General features: G+C 45.9%; 1 protein-coding gene across 5 annotated transcripts in view; it reads left to right on the top strand.

The window, feature by feature from the left end:
- Positions 1 to 21,869, top strand: part of Cfap43 (cilia and flagella associated protein 43) — an 87,259-nt gene that overhangs the window by 55,104 nt on the left and 10,286 nt on the right. For all 5 annotated transcript variants that reach the window (XM_008760497.4, XM_345041.10, XM_039101433.2 and 2 more), the window contains 14 exons: positions 405 to 488; positions 1,700 to 1,777; positions 3,329 to 3,454; positions 4,506 to 4,610; positions 6,448 to 6,564; positions 8,196 to 8,429; positions 11,128 to 11,334; positions 12,867 to 12,956; positions 13,168 to 13,248; positions 13,903 to 14,028; positions 17,073 to 17,192; positions 19,298 to 19,405; positions 20,495 to 20,581; positions 21,160 to 21,248. In XM_008760497.4, coding sequence (XP_008758719.1) covers positions 405 to 488; positions 1,700 to 1,777; positions 3,329 to 3,454; positions 4,506 to 4,610; positions 6,448 to 6,564; positions 8,196 to 8,429; positions 11,128 to 11,334; positions 12,867 to 12,956; positions 13,168 to 13,248; positions 13,903 to 14,028; positions 17,073 to 17,192; positions 19,298 to 19,405; positions 20,495 to 20,581; positions 21,160 to 21,248 — 1,652 coding nt within the window. The remainder of the gene's footprint in view (positions 1 to 404; positions 489 to 1,699; positions 1,778 to 3,328; positions 3,455 to 4,505; positions 4,611 to 6,447; positions 6,565 to 8,195; positions 8,430 to 11,127; positions 11,335 to 12,866; positions 12,957 to 13,167; positions 13,249 to 13,902; positions 14,029 to 17,072; positions 17,193 to 19,297; positions 19,406 to 20,494; positions 20,582 to 21,159; positions 21,249 to 21,869) is intronic.

The following is a 21,869-nucleotide window of genomic DNA, read 5'->3' as shown; positions in this document are numbered from 1 at the left end:
GGGGAGGAGGGAGGAGTAAGCTCCTAAGTAGTAGAATGGACTCTGATGGGCAGAAGCCTGTGGTCCACAGGGCAGGAAAGAGGCAGGGAAACCCGACCCCAGTGGGAACCGTGTCCGTCCTCCTTAACCCTTTCTGAGTGACTTTCTTGTCACCTGCAGAATAGCAGTTAGGTTTGTAGCAACGTTGAAGTGTTCTTGTTTCGTTTAATGTCCTATTATCAGTCTTTAAAACATCTTGATCTCTGTGCTGGCAGAGATGTAAGGATTTAAGAATTCATTTAGATGGGTGTCATTTTTTAACTGGGACAAGTGCAAAGGGGTTCAGCGAAAGGGTGGGAAGCGGAGAGAGAGAGAAGGATTTGACGGTTTTTAAGAACTGCCTGTCTCTTTCTATTCTCTCTCAGAAAAAGTTGAGCTTGTACTCATCCCAAGAGGAATTAGCCATCGATCTCAATAAAATTCCCTGGATCCAACGAAAAATGGAAGAGGTATTTATGCTCTTACTATTATTATTAATAATTATAATTATTGTTACTATTATTATTACTAATTCTGTTGAGTCGGGGTTTCTCTGTGTAGCCCTGGTTGTCCTGGTACTTGTTCTGTAGACCAGGCTGGCCTTGAACTCAGGCATTCACCTGCCTCTGCCTCCTGGGCATTGGGATCAAAGGTGTGCACCACACCCCAACCCCACCACCATCTCCGAAGACTGTTTATAAATCGTGAAATGGGTCTGACACTCTGTGACGCGCCAACTGCATCCTGTTCATATGGAAACCCCCGGGGAAGGTTAGGATGTTACTTGAGACACTCCCGGGCAGTGCACTGCAGTGTACACTAAAGTGACTCTCCTAAAAGCAAATTCACGCTGAAGCCAGACCCAGCCTTTTCGATTAAGTCCTACAAGCCTACGCTTAACCTGAAACCCAACAAAAGGATCAGCAAAGCCAAAGCCAAGAAGGGTCCGAGAGACTGCGCTATTGAGATTTGAAGGATATTTGTCTTAGAAGGATGGGTTGGGAGCAGAAGGGCTACCATGGTTAAGGACATTGAGTAGATGAGCAGAGGTCTGGATCCAGTCTCACTCGAGATAGATTAGTTTTGCCTCGTCAGGTTTTCAGCATTTCATTTTTTCTGTACTTTCTTTGAACGCGTTCAATGTTTCCCTTACAAACACTGTTAGAATTAAGCAGAGTGTCATGGGGATACAATTTCATGGTTTGGTTTTTTTTCTACGGCATGCATATTCATGCTTTTTAAACGTGTGTTAGCTCATGTGTAGATGGGTGCTCCCATGTGAAGGCTCAGAGTTGAGCCAGGAAGAACGTCCATCACCCTTCCACCTTAATCACCAGAGCAGGCTCTCTCCATCAAACTCAGAGCTGATTGATATGGTCAGCATTGCTAGCCAGTTTGCGCTGGGAATCCACCTTCTGCAGCCAGGTGGGCTGCCCTTCCCATCCGGCATTTGTGTGTGTTTCTGGGGAATCCACATCCTGCTGCTCACAATTGTGCAGCAAGCCTTTCTTGAGTGAGCCACGCCCCGCTCTCTTGCACCCTCTATATTTTATAGTATAGTCTTTGCAAGCATTCTATTTCAGCCTTAAAGAGGGGCTACCTGTCGGTTGCCCAAAGTTCTCGCTGTCTCTCCCCACCGTCTTCCCTTGCCTTACTAAGTGAGGTGCTTGCCCCCTTTCAGGCCGTCAAAAAGGAGGTGAGGATTTTTACCCCTAGACGAAAGGAGATCAAACGAGGAATCAAGGAGCTCGCTCAAATTGTAAGTACAGTGGTCACATGCATAGTTGCACGCATGTGTTGATATCCCGAGAGTAAATCTGACTTTGCACTCCTCTTTCAAAACAAATGTTTGTGGACGTTTACTCCACTGTTTGAATGCTAAGATCCATTTTCGAGCCTTGGTTGCTTTTCTGTTGTTATGGTAAAATACCCTGAGGAAATCTACTTAAGGGAGGAGGGATATATTTGGAGAAGTCAAGTTGGAAGGTGCTTAGAGCTGCTGGTTACCTCACCCGTGCAGCCAGGAAGATGAGAACGGTGAATGCTTTCTTAGTTTCTCTGTCACTTATATCCACAATGAAGAGAATTCTCCCTAATCCAGGGGCTAGCTAGTTTACTTTTTCTTTCTTTCTCTCTTTTTTCTTTTTGACTCAGAAACCCATGTGTTACTTCAACGAGCTTTATCTGCTTGTTCAGGACCCAAGCCTAGAGGATGGTGGCACCCTCTTTCCCTAAGAATCTTTCCACTTCAAATAACCCCTAACCAACGCCATTCTCTATAGCCATTTCCAGAAGCAAAACAATGTTATAGTAAATACTTAATCCCAATCAGGGGTTTGTACCCCACCTTTGATCATTCAGTTCCTAGATAAAAGATATAAAACCTTTATATTTAATGATAAGCCCAGAAAGCACTACAAACTGGGCAGGAATCTACCTTTTAAGCTATTAATGTCTCCTTTCCTATCAGTAACCCTGAGTTCTAAGTTGCTATATTCCTTATGGGCTGCTCTTATTCAGAGTGGCCAGCCTCATGGTTAATTCTCACAGTCATTTCCCACAGCGTCTTCACTTCACTCCTCTCTCATCCTCTCTTCTCCCCTCCCCTCCCCTCCCCTCCCCTACCTCCCCTCCCCTGTACTCTCCTCACCTCCCCTCCCCTATGCTCCCCTCCCCTCCCTTCCCTTCTCCTCCCCTCCCCTCCCCTCCCTTCCCTTCCCCTCGCCTGTGCTCTCCTCTCCTCCCCTCCCCTGTGCTCCCCTCCCCTCCCCTCCCTTCCCTTCTCCTCCCCTCCCCTCCCCTCCCTTCTCTTCTCTTCTTTTCTCTTCTTCTCTTCGTGATCTCTTCAGACCCCAAGCCCAGGAACCCAAACCCCACCTACCTCAACTCTGCCCAGCCATAGGCTTTCAGCATCTTTATTCAACCAATCGTTTTTAAACTAAGGAGCAAGGTCACATAGCATCACTTGGTCCACATGAGGACTCTCTCGTCCTTGGGGTCAACCAGACCTTGGAAGCCAGTATTTAGTTTATACAATGCACAGCAACAGACCAAACCTCGACACAAAAAGTTCCCAACCTGTTTGCCAAGAGACTTTCTAGGCGAATCCTGTCTGACACCGTGATAGGTGGTTGCTCCCGGTTTTGTCATTAGATCAGTGAACTTCCAAGTATCAATCCTTAAGACTTCAATGACCACAAACAAGCCTGTGACCAAGTTCTCTATCCCAGTGTATGTTTAGAGAATTGCAGTACCTATTTTATGGTTCAAGTCTTTGCCTGTCACCGTCCTTCCTTATTTCAAAACTCAGATTGCAGCTATGATGGAAGAAAATGAAAAGCTGGACACCATTGCAAAGCTGGATGAGCAGGAGTTTTGCCTGGATGCTGAAGAGCTGGAAAGGCTTCACGATGAATGTGAGGAGGAGGTATCGAAGGTAGGCAAGTGCCTCACTAGAGCCCCTAAGGATGGCACGAAAGAACAAGACAAAGCAAAACAAAACAAACACCCCCATGATGCTGTGAAAGCCTCTTCCCATGGTACTTTCCCAAAGTTCTCATCTTTGGTAGAAACACCAGCCCTGGCTTTAGGGCTCCTGAAGAGAATTACTGACAGCCAGCGGCATAAGCCCAGATAGCTATGAGCAGATTTGGGGGTAGAATATGAACCCCCAGGAGGACAATTGGCACCTCCCAGTCAGGGGTCTCAATGCTAAAGAGCCCGGGACTATAGTCAGTTGGAGCCATCGGGGTTCCACAATAGAGACAGACACAAAGCCTGGAACTCAAGCAGGCTCTGATGACTGGTACGCCGAGGGCAACTGTATTAGCCCTCTACTCTATGGATCAGAAGGAAAAAGAAAAAGTAAATTGATAAGAAAAATAAATAAATTAAAAGGAAAGTGAAAAGGTTATTCTGAGAGATGATTCTTAGCTAGTTTGGAAATAACAGTGTCAACCAAGTGAAATGCAAGGAAGTTTCTGGAAAGGATCCTAAGGACTAAGGACTGCGGTGGGCCACTTTCATACCATGCGCCTGGGCAGACTCTTAAATAGGGACACTTAATCGCTTATCTACTAAGGGACATCAGCAGACAGAGCCAACGAAGTAACACTAGCCAACTAGTAACACCTTTACCGGCATTAGTATTGACACAGCGATCTTTAAGGCAGAGAATCTTTTTTTTTTTTAAGATTTATTTATTTATTCTATACAGGTACACTGAAGCTATCTTCAGACACACCAGAAGAGGGCATCAGATCTCATTATAGATGGTTGTGCGCCACCATGTGGTTGCTGGGATTTGAACTCAGGACCTCTGGAAGAGCAGTCAGTGCTCTTAACCGCTGAGCCATCTCTCCAGCCCTAAGGCAGAGAATCTTAAGTCTTCACACAAGCTTTAGGGAGCCCTGGCTGATCAGGGGCTGACCATAGTGTTGCTCCTTACGTGGTCATATTTCCACTTTTATCTTTTTCCTTTCTCCAAGATTAGGAAAGATGTGGAGATGCACAACTTAGCCAAGAGCTACTTAACTGAGCTTATCAAGGAAGAGTGCTGGAACTCAATGGCTGTGAAGGGCCGTGCTCTAAAGGTAAGAGACACACAGCCCCGGGCACAGTATTCTAGCTGGTGAGGGTGTTCAGAGAAAGCTTGGTCGTATAACATTTTTAAAAGTAGAGAAAAATCTACTCAGAACAAAACCTTGCTACTCCCTCCACTGAAATCCACCAGGTGCGTCCCCTTCCACCAGGTGTGTCCCCTTCCACCAGGTGTGTCCCCTTCCACCAGGTGTGTCCCCTTCCACCAGGTGCGTCCCCTTCCACCAGGTGCGTCCCCTTCCACCAGGTGTGTCCCCTTCCACCAGGTGTGTCCCCTTCCACCAGGTGTGTCCCCCTTCCACCAGGTGTGTTCCCTTCCACCAGGTGTGTTCCCTTCCACCAGGTGTGTCCCCTTCCACCAGGTGTGTTCCCTTCCACCAGGTGTGTCCCCTTCCACCAGGTGTGTTCCCTTCCACCAGGTGTGTTCCCTTCCACCAGGTGTGTCCCCTTCCACCAGGTGTGTCCCCTTCCACCAGGTGTGTCCCCTTCCACCAGGTGTGTCCCCTTCCACCAGGTGTGTCCCCTTCCACCAGGTGTGTTCCCTTCCACCAGGTGTGTTCCCTTCCACCAGGTGTGTCCCCTTCCACCAGGTGTGTTCCCTTCCACCAGGTGTATCCCCTTCCACCAGGTGTGTCCCCTTCCACCAGGTGTGTTCCCTTCCACCAGGTGTGTTCCCTTCCACCAGGTGTGTCCCCTTCCACCAGGTGTGTTCCCTTCCACCAGGTGTATCCCCTTCCACCAGGTGTGTCCCCTTCCACCAGGTGTGTCCCCTTCCACCAGGTGTGTTCCCTTCCACCAGGTGTATCCCCTTCCACCAGGTGTGTTCCCTTCCACCAGGTGTGTTCCCTTCCACCAGGTGTGTTCCCTTTCACCAGGTGTGTTCCCTTCCACCAGGTGTATCCCCCTTCCACCAGGTGTATCCCCCTTCCACCAGGTGTATCCCCTTCCACCAGGTGTATCCCCTTCCACCAAGTGTATCCCCTTCCACCAGGTGTATCCCCTTCCACCAGGTGTGTCCCCTTCCACCAGGTGTGTCCCCTTCCTTCAGTTCATTTCCCTCTGCTCAGCCTCAGGTGCTTTGAAGTCTGCATTTCCTAGCACACTTTCCTCTCTCTTCTGTGACGCCCCTGTATCCTCCTCTCAGAGACTTCCATCCCCAAAAGGATCTCCCTCATGTCCCACAGAGATAAAAGGTAGAAGACAAAATACTTGTCACACTTGTGCCTCCACTTACCTTCACGTGTTCTAAATCGCCGTTTTTTAACCTCTTCCTGTAGGGTACACACAGGGCAATCAACTATCAAAGTGTACGCTTACATCCTTCAGTCGCTACTAATAGCACCTTTTCTCTCGTTCAAATGTGCCTCTCCCTACCGATCCCCATTTGGATGACCACATTCACACTCACTGTGCTTTATGTGCTTGGGTAGCAAGAGTGGTACATGTAACGGTGGGCGATTCTTTGTTGTCAGGGCTGTCCTGTGTACTGATGGATGTTTCTCAACTTCTTGGCGTCTGTCTACTAACATCTCCACACTACTGCAGTAGCAATAGAAAAGGTCTTTAGACATCTCCGAAGTAGCTCGGGGAAAAGAGAATGTGGGAGCTATTCTTGAAAACCGTTGCTCTACAAAGAATCCTTTACAACTCCCTGCTTCGGGCAACACTTGCGTTACATCGCTTTATTCTAAAGGTTTCCAGTGTCAATGTCACTCATTGCACGTAACCTTTGGGTTAATTTTGATGAGAGGAAGCATCCCCCTATGCTTCCCCCAAGTTGCTGCAAGTTTAGTAGAAAATTAACTTACTTAATCTTGATTTCCGCCCAAGTGTTTTCATATACCCTATGTGGTTGACAACTTCCCCATGAAGGAGCGCACAGAAGAAGAACTGCTGGAGCTGAGTAAAGTTATACAGCAAAAGAAGACTGAGATAGAGTGTCTTAAGGTACCGCTGTGTGTGTGTGTGTGTGTGTGTGTGTGTGTGTGTGTGTGTGTGTGCGCGCGCGCGTGTACACATGTATGGTGTAATTTATCAAGGATCCCTATGCTAGCCAGTTTAATATCAACTTGACTCAAGCTAGAGTCATCAGAAAGAAAGGAACCTCAGTTGAAAAAATACTTTGATAAGATCCAGCCATAAGGCATTTTTTAAATTAGTGATTGATAGGAAAAGACCCAGCTCATTGTGGGTGGTGCCATCTCTGGGCTGGTGGCCTAGAGTTGTATAAGAAAGCAGGCTGAGCAAGCCATGAGGAGCAAGCCAGCACTCAGCATCCTCCATGGCCTCTGCATCAGCTCCCGCCTCCAGGTTCCTGCCCTGTTTGAGTTCCTTTCTGACTGCCTTCAGTGATGAACAGTGATGTGGAAGTAATAGCCAAACAAGCCCTTTCCTTCCCAAGTTGCTTTGGCCACGGTGTTTAACCACAGTAATAGAAATCCTGACTAGGACAGTACCCAACATGTGGATTTGTGCCGAGATAAAATTTAATATTAAGTTTGCATGTAATGTATTTGTATTTCTGGCTAATTTATATACTATATCTTAGGATGGTTTGTGTATACTTAGCCCAGGGAGTGGCTCTATTAGGAGGTGTGGCCTTGTTGGAGTAAGAGTGTCACTGTGGGCATGGGCTTTGAGACCCTCAGCCTAGCTACCGGGAAGTCAGTCTTGCCCTAGCAGCCTTCAGATGAAGGCATGGAACTCTCAGCTCCTCCTGCACCATGCCTGCCTGGATGCTGCCATGTTCCTGCCTTGATGATAATGGACTGAACCTCTGAACCTGTAAGCCAGCCCCAATTAAATGTTGTCCTTTATAAGAGTTGCCTTGGTCATGGTGTTTTTCACAGCAGTAAAACCCTAAGACACGTCATAAATATATATTATATCCAAATAATAAAAAATGGAGTCTAAATCCTATATGCTTTTTGACAAAGGAGACAGGGTACTGTTCACATCCCTCTGAGAGGTTGTCTTGATGTGAACATCCCTTCCTTGTCTTCTCTCACATAGGGACCAGGCTTTATGGTCACCGACCAAAAATCAGACTGACTCTGTGTTGATGGAATTCATGGTTTTCTTAAAGCTATCCGGACTATGATTTTTAAACAACAATTTCTGTCAAAGCAATAAAATGTGTCCCTTTGTCATAACTTAGTTTTGGCCAGAACTTTGCCCCCTTCTTTTTCTGAAACATAAAACGAAGGCATACTTAAATCACATTCTCTAATCCCATGTGAACAAGCTCCCTGATAAAATATGAGGAGAAGATATTTGTCCATGCTCGAACGCTATGAGAGATTCAGAATATTTACAAGCAGGTGTCACTCTGGCACAAAAACGTAAATAATATGTACTAGCGAGGGTCACTTCTATTCTTTTGACTTACAGCGAGTCAGTCTCTGAACTTGAATCTCTCTTCTGCGGCCATTTCAGCACGAACCACACTGAGATGAACTGCTGGCAAGATAATTTGACCTCTTAAAATGATTGTTGAAACAGTTAAATCACCTGAAAATTGTCCTTAGTGGAATTCTGATTGCATAATCTCTGTGTCATCTTTTGCTCTATGTTTAAAGCTCCGGAAGGAAATCGTAGAGGCGCAGTCTGCAGCCACTATGGTTAAAAAGCACCACGAAGAGGAGGAGGAGGAAGAGGAAGAGGATGAAGAAAAGGTAGTGAAAAGTACCAGTTTGCCCAATTACCTACTTGGTAGTTTGAGCACTGATTTTGGGGCAGACACGTCTCTGTTGACAAACCAATTGGAACTTCATTCCAGAGAGGAGAAAATCAACCAAATTATATTGCTAAAAGTAAGTGAATTACCTTTTTTATTAAAAACAAAAAGTCTATGTGATTCCCCATGAGGTGCCTTCCAAAGGCTTACATTAAAGCCTAGCAGTAACTGCCCAGTATGGCGGCACACACCTTTAATTCCAGCACTCGGGAGGCAGAGGCAGGCAGATCCCTATGAATTGGAGGCCAGTCTGGTCTGCAGAACAAGTACCATGACAGCCAGGGCTCTGTTACATAGAAACCCTGTCTTAAATAATCCAACCAACCAACCAACAAACAAACCCACTAGCAGTAACCAAGTTATATCTCTATATACCTTGAGAAATACATAGATGACTACCATAGGTTTCTTTTTTATTTTAATATTTATTTTATATATATGAGTACGCGGTAGCTGTCTTCAGACACACCAGAAGGAGATATCAGATCCCATTACAGATGGTTGTGAGCCACCATGTGGTTGCTGGGAATTGAACTCAGGACCTCTGGAAGAGCAGTCAGTGCTCTAACCGCTGAGCTACCCCTCCAGCACTAGCATAGGTTTCTTGTAGACAGAGCTTGTGTGCAAAAGTTACTCCAACCCATCATCAAACTGGGCTTGATGACACCGAGTTTTGTGGTGAATGCTTTCCCTGACTGACACAGTGGACGTTCGGGATAAAACCTTAGTTAGCTCAGAGAAATGCTTTCACCAAAGATGTGTTCATTAGATATCACTGAGGATCTGTAAGGTCAGAAAGTGATTGCTCATCTGTCTGCTTAACTCAGAGAAGTACAATAGCCTCACGATAAGGTATGAAGTCCCCCTGGCCATAAAATACCACTCCTTGATTTCTGCTAAACAAGTCAGTCTCAGAACACTCTGGAAATGGAGAAGGCTCTTGAATATTTTCTAAATCAACAACTAAGATAGTAGGTAGTTTGAAATTCCATTAGCTCTCCCTGTGCTCAGAGGTCCTTCCACCTTGTCTTCAGTTACTTCTTTTTTTGTTTGTTTGGTTTTTTTTTTGTTTTTTTTTTGTTTTGTTTTTTTCGGAGCTGGGGACTGAACCCAGGGCCTTGCGCTTCCTAGGTAAGCGCTCTACCACTGAGCTAAATCCCCAGCCCCTTTCAGTTACTTCTTGACTTTCCATGTTGCTCAGTGCTTGCTTCTGTAGGCTTAGACTCTTCAAAACCTACTTTAATAAGGGTTCTTAAATGCATTAACCTCCTTTCTAGCCCACCAGCCACCAGAGGTGGTGAAAAGGAAAGGTTAATAGGGCAGAGGGAGGTGTAGACCTGTTTAGAAATAGTTCTTTGGGGCAGTTGGGTTTTTGTTGTTAGGACATCAGCAGTTCAGTTCACATGAATCGGGAGCAGTAGCTTGATTCACTTGCAAACACCATTACTGAATCAGCAAAGGCAGTTCGTTCCAGAAAAAACATCTAGGCTCTGCCAATCAGCCCAATCCTGCCGTAACAGCCAGAATGTCACAAGCAGTTCTTTTGGTATGTTTCTCTCTGTGAGGTCACGACAAACAATGACCAGCGAAGAATGCAAGGCGAACCAATGCCACAGCGTTGTCCACGGTCTGTCGTGTTCTATTAATACCCTTTCCAAACCTCACGTGTTCTCTCAAGCGTCTGCTCCAGCAAAACACCACATGCCCCTTTTCCAGGCAGCTTCCAGAAAAACACCACCTCTCCTAAGACACCTTCCAGGAAACTGTTCAGTTCCATGACACAAGTGAATTTCCAAAGAAACCAGAAATTTCTGCTTAAGCTTCCAATCTTTTCCTCCTCCTCCTCCTCCTCTTCCTCCTCCTCCTCCTCCTCCTCTTCCTCCTCCCCCTCTTCCTCTTCCTCTTCTTCCTCTTCCTCCTTTCCCTCCTCCTCCTCCAATGCTTGGCACCTCTGTTCATTTACACATAGAAGTGTTTTGTCAGTCACCTTTGCTCAGCCTCTGGGCCTCATCTTTGCCATGTTCCTATAAGGAAGCCATTTGAGCCCAAAATACCTTTCTGCTGCTAGGTGTTAAATCATTTCCAGACTACTTTAATGGTTTCTTCTTCAATGGGAGGAATTGATAGACTGCACCATGGTTGTAACATAAACAAGAGTTTGAGTCAGAGTAGTCACTTTTGAGTTGAACCTTTAGCCCTTGAGTTGAGTTAAGGTGACCTACTTGATCCTTCTGCCAGCACAGCTATTGGCTGGCCTAACCAGTTAACTCCAGTTTCCTAACTCTGTAAAGAAGCAGATGGCCCAGTGGGCCTCTCTGTAAGGCTCTCTGAGGCACCATTGCTTCCTCCTTCCACATCTCTTCCATCAAGTTCCCAAGAAAGAAGTGCTGAACCTTGTGCATTGCTTTATAAATATTTTATGCCAGACGTTTAAGAACATGCAAAAAAAAAAAAGTAGAGAGAGGTGTCCAATGAGCTTTTAAGTACCCATCAGTTCTTGCCAGCAGACCTGCATATTGAATTACAGCTCACATTTTATGAAGGAGACCATTAAGGTGTGAATCTTGCTGCTGCCTTAATTCAAACCTGACTACAAAGCACTGTAGTTTTGTAAACCTAGAAATGACTCACCAGTAAACACCAGTCCGGGAAGATGATTCTGACCTTCCTACATGACAATCCCTGGAATGATCTTAGAGGTGTGTATGGGATTATGTTATGAAAAAGAAAACCCCATAAGATATGATGTTTTCAATAACCTATTGATATTTCAGGATATCATTTACAATATAAAAAAGACTTTCAATAGTGAATTTGATGCTGCCTATAAGCAAAAAGAGATTGAAATTGCACGCGTACAAGAAAAGAATGTTAGGATTGCAGAAATCATTTCAGACCTGGAATTGGAAGAAAAAGTCTGGCAGCCAGTGTTTGAAGACAGCGAGAAGCCAGAAAGAGCCCTTGTTGTGGAAGATGACGAGGTAAAGGCCAGCCGTCTTATCCCTTCCCATCTCATCCCTCGGTCGATCGGGCCAGCGCCGGCTCGCCCCGCCCCCTCTCTCTGTACTATTGGAAGCAGCTGCACGAGGCAGCCCCGAGTTCCACGAAACAGTCAGAGGGTGGCCCAGCCTCAACCATAGGGTGGTCTCTTTTATAAATCCCACGGACCCAGGGACGATTGAAACACCAAACCTAGAGGGAGCGGGAACGCAAGGTCGGGCGGTTGTGGGGGTGTCCAGAGGACTGTCTTCAGCGTTAGTTTATGTGTTTGTGCAGTTTAACCTCTTGTGGAAATGCCCATTTTGCACCTCATCTGCTAAAGAGCAAAGCTCTCTTAGTTCCAACTCTAGGTCGCCCAAGAAGCAGCCCCTTGGCCAGAATAGGCACTATAAGTAGAGCCCCAACTGGTCAGTGGAGCTCATGGAGATCCAGTGATCCCCTAGGTCATTTGTCATGCTGTGGGACCCAGGGAAAGGGGGCACTGTACAGTCTCCAGTGCGTCCCACGGAAGCAGTAGGAGATAAAGAGCTGAAGTGCTTAGAAGGAACCATACCATCCTTTTAAAGTTAAAAACACAGAGAAAATACACACACAGGGAGAAAACCCTGGTTGTATGAAATCAAGTGACTCGGGGAGGGGCAAAAGGTGATCATGGCCAGAAGTAACAATCGTAATCTATGTTAGGTGCCAGGCACCATTCTCAGGGCCCCAGAAAGACCAGAAGGCATCTGTGATTATCAAAGCTTGACCCCCCATTTCACAACTAGAGAGGGTGAGGTGCCAAGAGGTTAAGCATCTTGTGCCCAGTCTCCCAGCTTGTGAGTAAGAGCTAGGACCTGAGCACTGTCCATTGTCACGTCGGGCACTCTGCTGTTAATAAAGATAGTTCTCCTTACTACTGCTGTGAGTCCTGAGTCCTGGAGCAAAGTGACAACTGAGACCTCACTCTGCCACTCTCTGTGGTCCCTGTCACTGCAGACACTTTGGCCATGTTAGTGAGACCCCAGCTCTGCTTGGCTTTAGCTCAAAATCATTCCACACAGGAAGGCTCTGCTCTTCCTAGCCCCTGCCCAGGCTACTCACGCCACTGCCACCACTAGGAATAGCCCACAGGCCTCTCTGGGCTGTTACTTTCACCTCTTTCCCGTCTAGGGGTTCCCTTGCTGCAACCACACATTCTGGTTCATGGATCCTTAAACACCCTAGGGTTTTAACTCTAAGACCTTCATTTTTTTTTAAGATAAGAGTTAAGAGATACGTCTGTGAACTCCATACCATTCTGTCTCAATCTAAATAAAATCCCCCTTTAGAGGAGACAGTCCTTTAGAGTTAATAGGTAAGCGAGGGTCCATTCTTCCAACGCTCTCGTAGATCCCACAGTAACTACTTGAAAATCTGGAATGTTCCCTTTAATCCTCTTAATACCATTTAACTTTTCCCCAGAATATGGAAGGAAAATTTGGCTTGATTTTTTTTTAAAAGAAACTCAGCAGGAAACGACTTTCTTTTTCAGATTTCACTTCAGAAATACTTTGCTCCTTGGCACAAAACCAAAGCAGAATTGCTCACAGCCTTTGATGCGGAGCGACTGCAACAAGCTCGGGTACGCGGGTTTGCTCAAATAATACCTGAAGCCCCTGCCTCCCTCTGGAGGTCACTGGGGTCTCAGCTGCTGTCCTTCTGTCCTCTCCCCATGCCCCCCCCCCCCCCCGTCACTTGCCAAGTCTCAAATGTAGTCATTCTAATCGCAGGCAGCCGCCTGACATGTTAGCTCTCTGCTTCAAATGCCCTCTCTGATCCCGGTTCTTTTCCAGCTCTCTGATGCAAGGCACAGGGGCCTGATGGACATGATGGGGGGCGTTCTGGAAGTCAAGAAAGAAGACATCCTAAGGATGGTGAGATGTTGTGCCATCTTTGTGGGAGAGAGAATGGGGCAGAAGGCGCTCCTTAAATCCCTTTTGTTCTCTGTGGAACTCAGTTTTAGGAATTCCACAGCCCCATTATTCAGTAACCTTAGAAAGATACAACAGTGGGCCAATGAGAAACTTGCCTGCTGTTATCACATACGCTCACCATTATCAGGAGGGGAGGAAAGGAAGAGGAAGAGGAGGAGGAAAAGGAGGAAAAGAAGAGGAGGAAGAGGAGGAAGGAAGGGGAGGAGGAAGAGGAGGAAAGAAACAAGGAGGAAGAGGAGGAGATAACAACAACGACTAAAGAGGAAATTAGTACAAACAAGCAGGCATAATGATCTTGCTTCACCTACAATTGTTCAGATGCGACGTTCCAGGTCTCTTCCTGAATTTCTAGCTGCAAAGATACCAACGTGCATCCGATTCTGTCACTTCAGCGTCCAGGCAACCCTAACGCCATCACCCCCTCAGAGTCATGGGAACCTAGTTGTAAGACTTTCCCACAGCCTTCGACCAGAGCGTCAGGCTGCTCCCACACAGTTCTGTGTCTTCGCTGCCATCCGAGCTGGGAGGCGTCACTGTACTGCGACATCGTGTGGCTTCTGTGTGCTAGAGCGTGTTCTTCCCTTGTATCTCCAGGTGATCCCTCAGCCTCCTTTCATGAGCAAACCTGATGCTCTGTGGAGCGAAGAGGAAAGGAAGCAATTCAAAGAGTACGAGAAGAAAGTCAAGGAGCTGAATGAAGAGAGAGACAAATACAGAAAGGTAGCAGGACAGACCATTAATAGAACTTCTCTAGATTCCTAGGTCAGTGTTCTCCTAATGCCCTCTTCTAGCTTAGGGGTAGTGATTTGACTTAAATTCTCTTGAGAACTTAGAGAGATACAATTGAAGACTGGGGACATTTTACTTAAAAAGAAATATATAACAGTTTTTTTAAGTTCTTATTAATAGTAACACTTTCCACATTGTTACCATTCATCTGATAATTTGTTCTTTCTTCATACGTTTAAGGAACACCTATTACAGCACATGTAAGACATCACCAGGTCTTGTGATCTCTTGGCTCCAGCCATTTGAGTTCAGCAATGCTTCTGATTAATTCAATCTCAATCCCAGGGAAAGGATTTGGGGGCGGTGGGTAGGGAGAAATACAGTCACCACAATGCACAGTTCAGTTCTTACTTGAGGTTTTTGTAATGTCGTTCTATTTTTATGTTCTTCCAGCTCAAAGAAGCAACATGCCCACATTCAAATACCTTACACTTTTAGGCTAGAAATAGAAGTTGATGGTGATTAGGCATGGTAGGGCACACGCGTAATCCCAACACCTGAAAGGCAGAGTCAGGGACACCAGTGAGTGTCTGGGAAGTTTGAGCTGCATAGTAAGACCCCTCCAAAACGAGTGCGTGATTATACAACAGAGTGAATAATATTTACTCTCTTGTGATAGAAGTGAAATCATGCCATCACTCAAGACAAACTAGTACAACCTTCAGCTTTGTCACGGCGTTACCTTTCCAGCAACTCCTCTGAATCTGCTGCTAGCTTGCTTATATTTTTATTCACTTGTGTGTTTTTAACTAAGTTTAAAAAGCCAAGGGGTTGGGGATTTAGCTCAGTGGTAGAGCGCTTGCCTAGCAAGCACAAGGCCCTGGGGTTTGGTCCCCAGCTCCGAAAAAAAAGAAAAAAAAAGTATAAAAAGCCAAAAGGCTAAGGAGCCCAACTCACTAATCTTGGAAGAAGTCAAGGCTTGGAGAGGTAGGGGACAAAGGACAGAAGAGTGAGGAGATCAAGCATTCCAGGTGGTGTTTGTCAACTTGACACAAGCTAGAGTCAAGTGGGGAAAGGACATCAGATTGGCCGGTCACCAGGTCTGTAGGATATGTTCTTGATTGCTGATTAGTATGGGTGGACTCAGCTCTCTGGGGTTGGTGCCCCCTTGGGCAGGTGGTCCTGGGTGGTCTACAGTAGCTGAATGTACACCTGAAGATAAGCAGCTTCCTCCTTGGTCCCGCCTTGGTCCTGCTGATGCCCTTCCCCAAGTTGCCTTTGATCCTGGTGTCTATCACAGCAGTAGAAAGCAAACTAGTACAAGCAGTGGCTGTGAGGCTGTGATTGATTGATTATTGATTGATTTTATGTAAGTACACTGTAGCTGTTTTCAGACACACCAGAAGCGGGCATAGGATCCTATTACAGATGGTTGTGAGCCACCATGTGGTTGCTGGGAATTGAACCCAGGACCTCTGGAAGAGCAGTCAGTGCTCTTAACCCCTGAGCCATCTCTCCAGCCATGTTTTAACGTACAAAAAGAAAATAGTTTCTTACTTTCAGCCTCACTTTCCCAAGTGTCTGTCCGTTGTATCCTCCAGTGAAACCCGGGGCTTGATTCAATCACTATTTGTCCTGGTTTGGTTTCGATTGCTGTGATAAAAATCCCACGACCAACAGTAACTCAGGGAAGAAGGGATGGATTTCATCTTAGAGCATGTGGTCTGTCCCGAAGGGAAGGAGCCAGAAGCAGAAGCTGATGCAGTGGCCATGAGAGGACACTGAGTACTAACTCGCTCTCCACGACTTTCTCAGCTTGCTTTCTACAAAACGCAGGACCACTCACCCAGGGTGGCACCACCCATAGCCAGACAGAGGGTCCCTCCCACATTGGTCAGTAATCGAGGCAACGTCCCCCAGGCTTGCCTACAGCCAGTGTGATGGTGGCGAGCCCTCCACACATCCTATTCCCCAGAAGACTCTAGCTTGTGTCAAGTGGACAGAAAGCTAAGCAGCAGGTGTCTGCCTTCTCACTGGGCACCGGCTCTCCAGTGGTGAGTAACGCAAAGGGCAGCTTTGCCCTCAATGGCTAACCCTAGCCTCACTTGGGTATTTGTTTTTTAGCCTTTGCACGGTGCTTTTGGCGTTACTCAGCCTGGTGCTCTCACAGTGAATCTCCTCCCAAATAATCTTGTCTCATGTTGCACACACCCATCACCCACCCTCCCGCGTCCCTCTCCAAAGCCGGACTCTGGACTACTTTTTCCATAATATAAAACCAAGTTTAGCAGGCTGGAGAGAAGGTTCCACCATTAACAGTGCTTACTGCTCAATCCTGAGGGTGGGAGTTCAGATCACAGCATCCATATCAGGCTACACACCCACGCACTCATGCACGCACACACACACATAAATATTTTTATTTAAATATCAAAACAAAAAAATAGATAACATAAAAAATTCCAAGATATTCAATAAACGGGGAGGGGAAGCATCTTTTTTTTTTTTTTTTTTTTTTTTTTTGGTCAGGGCTAAATTGTGTGTCCGTGAATCGCTACCTGTGGTCAGAATTTTCTGGAAAGATTTGCTGCAGCTTGATTGATTAGGCCTGCCCGATGAGTGGTCGTTAACATGATCTTCCTTCAGTGTAATTCTAAAAGCAAACATCCAGGCTGGGGAGATGGCTCAGCGCACTGCAGAGCGCTCCTTGTGCCAGTATGAGGACCTGAGTTCCAATTCTTAGATCTCACCTTGAAACAGGCGTGACTGTGCACACACACACACACACACACACACACACACACATACACACAGAGAGAGAGAGAGAGAGAGAGAGAGAGAGAGAGAGGCAGGCAGACAGACAGACAGACAGACAAGAGGAGGGAATAACATGAAAAATGGAGTAATAATCCCAAACACGCGGTATTTTAGATCAGTCCAGGTAGTATTCCCTGCCTTTCCCTGCTTTTTCCACGGGGCAAAACACGCACACCAATTGCGATAAGCATTTAATTATCCCATCGCCTCCCGTTTAGTCTTTAGAAGCGGAACTGAAAAAACTTCAAAATGCTATTCAAGAGAACACACAGAACTTCGATGAGCATTTGAAGAGACTCTTTGAAAGGAGAGTGAAGGCAGAGATGGTCATCAACCAGGTAAATGACCGTTTCGTTTCTGTATCCTGTCCTTTTAAGTAGCTTGCAGGACATCAGTCCTCCTTAGGAAGTTGGGCAGCCCAGTTGCCTGGTGCCGCAACTTTGCATGCCCCGTGGGTCCGTCCCGGTTCCCCCCAGCCTGGTGCTGCTATGCCCACTCCCTCCCTCCTACTGACCTCTCCAGCATCCTGATAAGTAGCTGCTTTAGGGAAAGGGAAGAGCTTCTGAGAGGCTGAGAGAGGTGGCTATGAAGTAGCTGTGGAAAGGTTTTTCTCCTGGTATGGCAGTATGCTCCAAATTTGACTGTGGTGGTGGCTTCATAGCTGTGTGCATGTGTCAGAGCGTCAGATTATACACTGTACGTGGCAGAATGCGTGGCCTATGGGAAACGCTGCAATAGAGCTACTATGGTTTCCTTCTTAAAGACATGCTTAGAATATCTTCCCATACAGATAATGGGACGAGGGTATCAGAGTACAGGCAATGTCCACTCGGCAGCGACTGCCCCTTCTTCTCTAAAGGACGACATTTAAGAATCAAAAATAAAGGGTTGGGGCAGAATGCTTGTTTTGCATGGGCACAGCTCCAGCACCAAGAATTATGTTAACAATATTAATAGTTATCATCAATAATAATAAGTATATTAACACTATTAATAAGTATCAATAATAAGAATATTAACAATATTAATAAGTATCATTGCGGTTTGTTGAAACTCATCAAGTTCTTCCAAATTCATGGGTTGACGACATTTTAAGAAGAAAATGCCAGACGCTCATTATCCTGGGTTCCTTTTCTGTTGCTGCAATAAAATAATCTGACAAAAACAACTCAGGGACAAAGAGCTGACAATAGCTCCGAGCTGTAGGTTTTAGACCATCGTACAGGAAGTCTGGGCATCAGCGCTGGTCTCACACTGTGCGGTCAGAAGGGCAACGGATGTGTGTGTCCTGCCCATGTCTCCTCCTGCTTTTATATGGTCTGTGGTCCCTGCCCAGTAAGTGATCCTGACCATGATCAAGATGGGTCTTTCCTGATACATTAATCCAGATAATTCTGGACGCCATGCCCTGAGGCCCCTCTTCCTGAGATCCTGGAGTCTTTGAATTTCACAGTCAAAAGCAACCACCTGTCACCTTCAGATACCTACAACAGGGGCATGCCCCCAACTGATAAACTATCTAATATCGATTCTGACTCACCTGTGCAAACTATACCCCTGAGAGCACAATTATAAGCAGGTGTGTTTCCTTATGAGGTATTTCGATTAGTAAACTTTTAAGACAGTGAGAACAGAGAACGACCATTTCACAACCCTCAGCAGATTTACTGGGCTTGTGCTTTGAGCATCCGGAACTATAAACATCCCCCCAAAGACAACACAATATCATTACGCCCTGACCAGAGGACATGGAGGCACCACAGTTTCGCCAAAAGGGTCCAGCCAAGGTCTGACTTGGCCTCTGGATTCAGAGGCCAATTTTCAAGGACTTAAAAGGACTTTGGAAGCCTTATAAACTGTGGTATGAGTAAGCAGCTGGGGGAGACAAAACCTGTCTACAAACCGCTGATGACTGCCAATGAATTGTGAAGGAGAGAAGGGACGTAGGAGGACATGAGGATGTGACAAAATATTGTTAATGACAAGCAGTGCCACCATGCCAGGGGTTCACACTAAGAGAGAATGGCAGAAACACGGGAGTTGGTTACTGTTGAAGTCAAAGCTCTGGTCACTACTGGGGCTGAGCCTCTGATGACACTGGCAAAAATGATTTTTTTTAACTGAGTGGTAATGACAAGGACATTGGGCTGCATAGTGCCTCATTATATAACCCACATGTGTTAACTATTCCTCTGTGTGTGTGTGTGTTCTGCTCACAGTGAAAGGAGAAATGAAGCAAAATTACCAGATACAGTTGTAGGAATCCCCATTTGACTTTTCTTTAAGGCATTTGTTTAAGGCATCCTTGTCTCGTAAGCTCATTTGATGAGTGCCAAACCTATGCCAATCCACCGGAAGTTCCCTCCCTATGCCAATCCACCGGAAGTTGCCTCTCAGCTAGGGATGCCGAACTCCAACGCCCCTCCTCCTCGTGTCTCCACAGGAGGAGCTGAAAATAAACAACATTGTGTTTTCTTTGCTGCTGGATGAAGAACTCAGCTCCAGGGAACAGTTCCTGAACAACTACCTTCAGAAGAAGCAGGATGAGAAAGTAAGTCCGGGGCTCTCCTGCATCTGTGCCCCATGTTTAGACACAGATCCCACTCCGGGAGGCTTATCTGATGTCTTCTCAACCCCACCCTAATCAAGTAATCTGGTGAGACAGGAAGGATGCTTTAAAGAAAAGGCAAGTAGGGACCATTACAATAATACGTGGCTAGTTCACCTCACATTTTTTTTCCTTCGTCCGTTTTAGCCATACTCAAAGCCAGCCTGGTCTACAGAGTGAGTTCCAGGATAGCCAAGGCTACACAGAGAAATACTCCCTCCCCCCTCCCCTCTTAAAATACAGAGTTTAACCATAGACTGGCTGTAGACCTTGATCAAGACATGCAGTCTTTGAATCTGATCACTGGACATTCTCATAGACGGAAACTCATCCTCTGTGGACCCTGCGGTGTTCCCAAGTGCCACTGAACATAAAGATGATAAACTTAGAATGAAAATGTCCATATTCATAATCACAGTATAAATGTGAATAGATAAGTTTTATTAAAGTAATAGAGGACAATGCTAATTATCAATACCTCTCAATGGATGTCAACCTATGTCCACAGTGTTAATTAAGCACATCACCAACACATTTACAGCATCATAAACGACATATCTACTTCCCTTAAGAGTCTGTTTCTATAGCCAGCTGTGGTAGCACACACCTTCAACCCCAGCACTCAGAAGGCAGTTAGGCAGATCTGAGTTAGGCCAGCCTGAGCTACACGGTGAATTCCAGGAGAGCCAGGACTTCAGAGAAAGAGACCCTGTCTCAAAAAAAGAAAAGAAAAAAAGAAAAAGTCTGTTTATAACATATGCCAAGAACTTCTACAAGGCACGGTAGGACATGCCTATAACCCAACACTATGGGAGGGGCACAAGTTAAAGGCCAGCCTGAGCTACATAGCAAGACTGTGTCTGAAATGTAACAGTCCTGCAGAATATTAGACATCTTTAACAGAGGAGCGGAAGGCCGTTTCAGAGACACTGGAGGTATGCTGTGAGGTTTCTTCTCATTCTTGGAATCACCCGCAGCTTCGTTTGACCTGAAAACCCTCCGTTCCCAATGAACTATCTGCCTTTACTGTAGACCAAGACTTCAGAAGCCATCCAGAAAGCAAGAGAAGACCTGGACGTGTTCAAGGAGAACCATGACACCTTAGTGGCAGAAGACAAAGTGAGTGACGGGCACGTCCACTTGGCAATGCAGAGTCCCCGCACTTGGGATTGGTGGGGGAGGCTGGACATAACAGGACATGAGTTAGTTTCCTCGTGGTTAGAAGGAATCTTTGTAAACTTCCCTAGGTTAAGCTTTATCTTGAAGGGAAAATAATATGTTAGAGAGGTCATTTAAGTTCTCAAACATGGGCTTGTCAACTTAGTAGTAAGCATGTTGTAGCAGAAGCAATAGCTAGAAAAACACAAAGGCAGTGGGATAAAATGAGGTGGGTAGGGACAGGATAAAGGGACGGAGCAAAACCTGCATGTTTCCTGAGTAAACATTATTTGGGGACACTTCTAGATGACTTTAAAAAAAACTATCATATAAAATAGCACTCCTCACATACTGGCATGTTCCCTACAAACAAATCTTTGAGGTAGTCTTTGCATCTACGATATCTTTGCTCTCCAACAACTGTAAAAACCAGGTCTTAAAGCCGCAGCAGCACCATGTGCATTTTAGAAATTGAATTAACCAGTTCAGAAACTTCCGTTGTGTTTCCGCAATCCTGGAGATGATGTGTTCGTCCTTAGGTTCTGGATCGCAGCTTCAAAAAGGAATTTTCTGACATTTCTGGTCACCAGGTGGACGTACTCTACAAACTTTTTAAACGTCGGCCAAGGTCCGTTTCTCTTATGCTATCGAATTGGGGGTGGGGGATATTACGGAGACAGGGTCATTTTAAAAGAACTGTAAGGGCCAAAGAGATGATCCAGCAGAGCTGAACCTGGTGACCTGAGTGATGTCCTCACTCAGGATAGGAAGAGAGACCCAACTCCCACAAGTTGCCCTCTGACCTTCACCGTGCACCACAACACAGACATGTATACGCACACACAAAAACAAAACCATTAGCAAGCAAATGTCAACTAGCAAAATAGTTATAATTTTTTTTTTACCTTTTCCCGATCAGATAAAAATGATCAGTCAGGCATCCCGAGGTGAGGGTGTCCGTCAGGATGATAATTCAGTGTATGTGCTCTCACTTCACACATGAAATGTCTTAAATCAGGCTGGCGTACGTCTTTCCCAAAGACGTATTCCAACGGATGTAAGTCTGTCTCTGTGGTGTGAATTGGAGTTCCACGAGACAGGCTTGGAAGACTCAGCACATCTGAGGAGATACTGGTTTTTACGGCTAAGTGGCATTCTTTATTGCAGAGCCTCCCAAAGCTTGCTAGTGGCTTTTGCATTTCCAAGAAGAGCAAACAGCAACATTTCCTCCATGGATTTGACCACAAAT

This window comes from Rattus norvegicus, chromosome 1 (genome assembly GCF_036323735.1).
Source record: "Rattus norvegicus strain BN/NHsdMcwi chromosome 1, GRCr8, whole genome shotgun sequence".
Lineage (NCBI taxonomy): Eukaryota > Metazoa > Chordata > Mammalia > Rodentia > Muridae > Rattus > Rattus norvegicus.
Note: the sequence above shows the minus strand (reverse complement) of the source record. Positions and strands in the feature narration are given on the sequence as shown.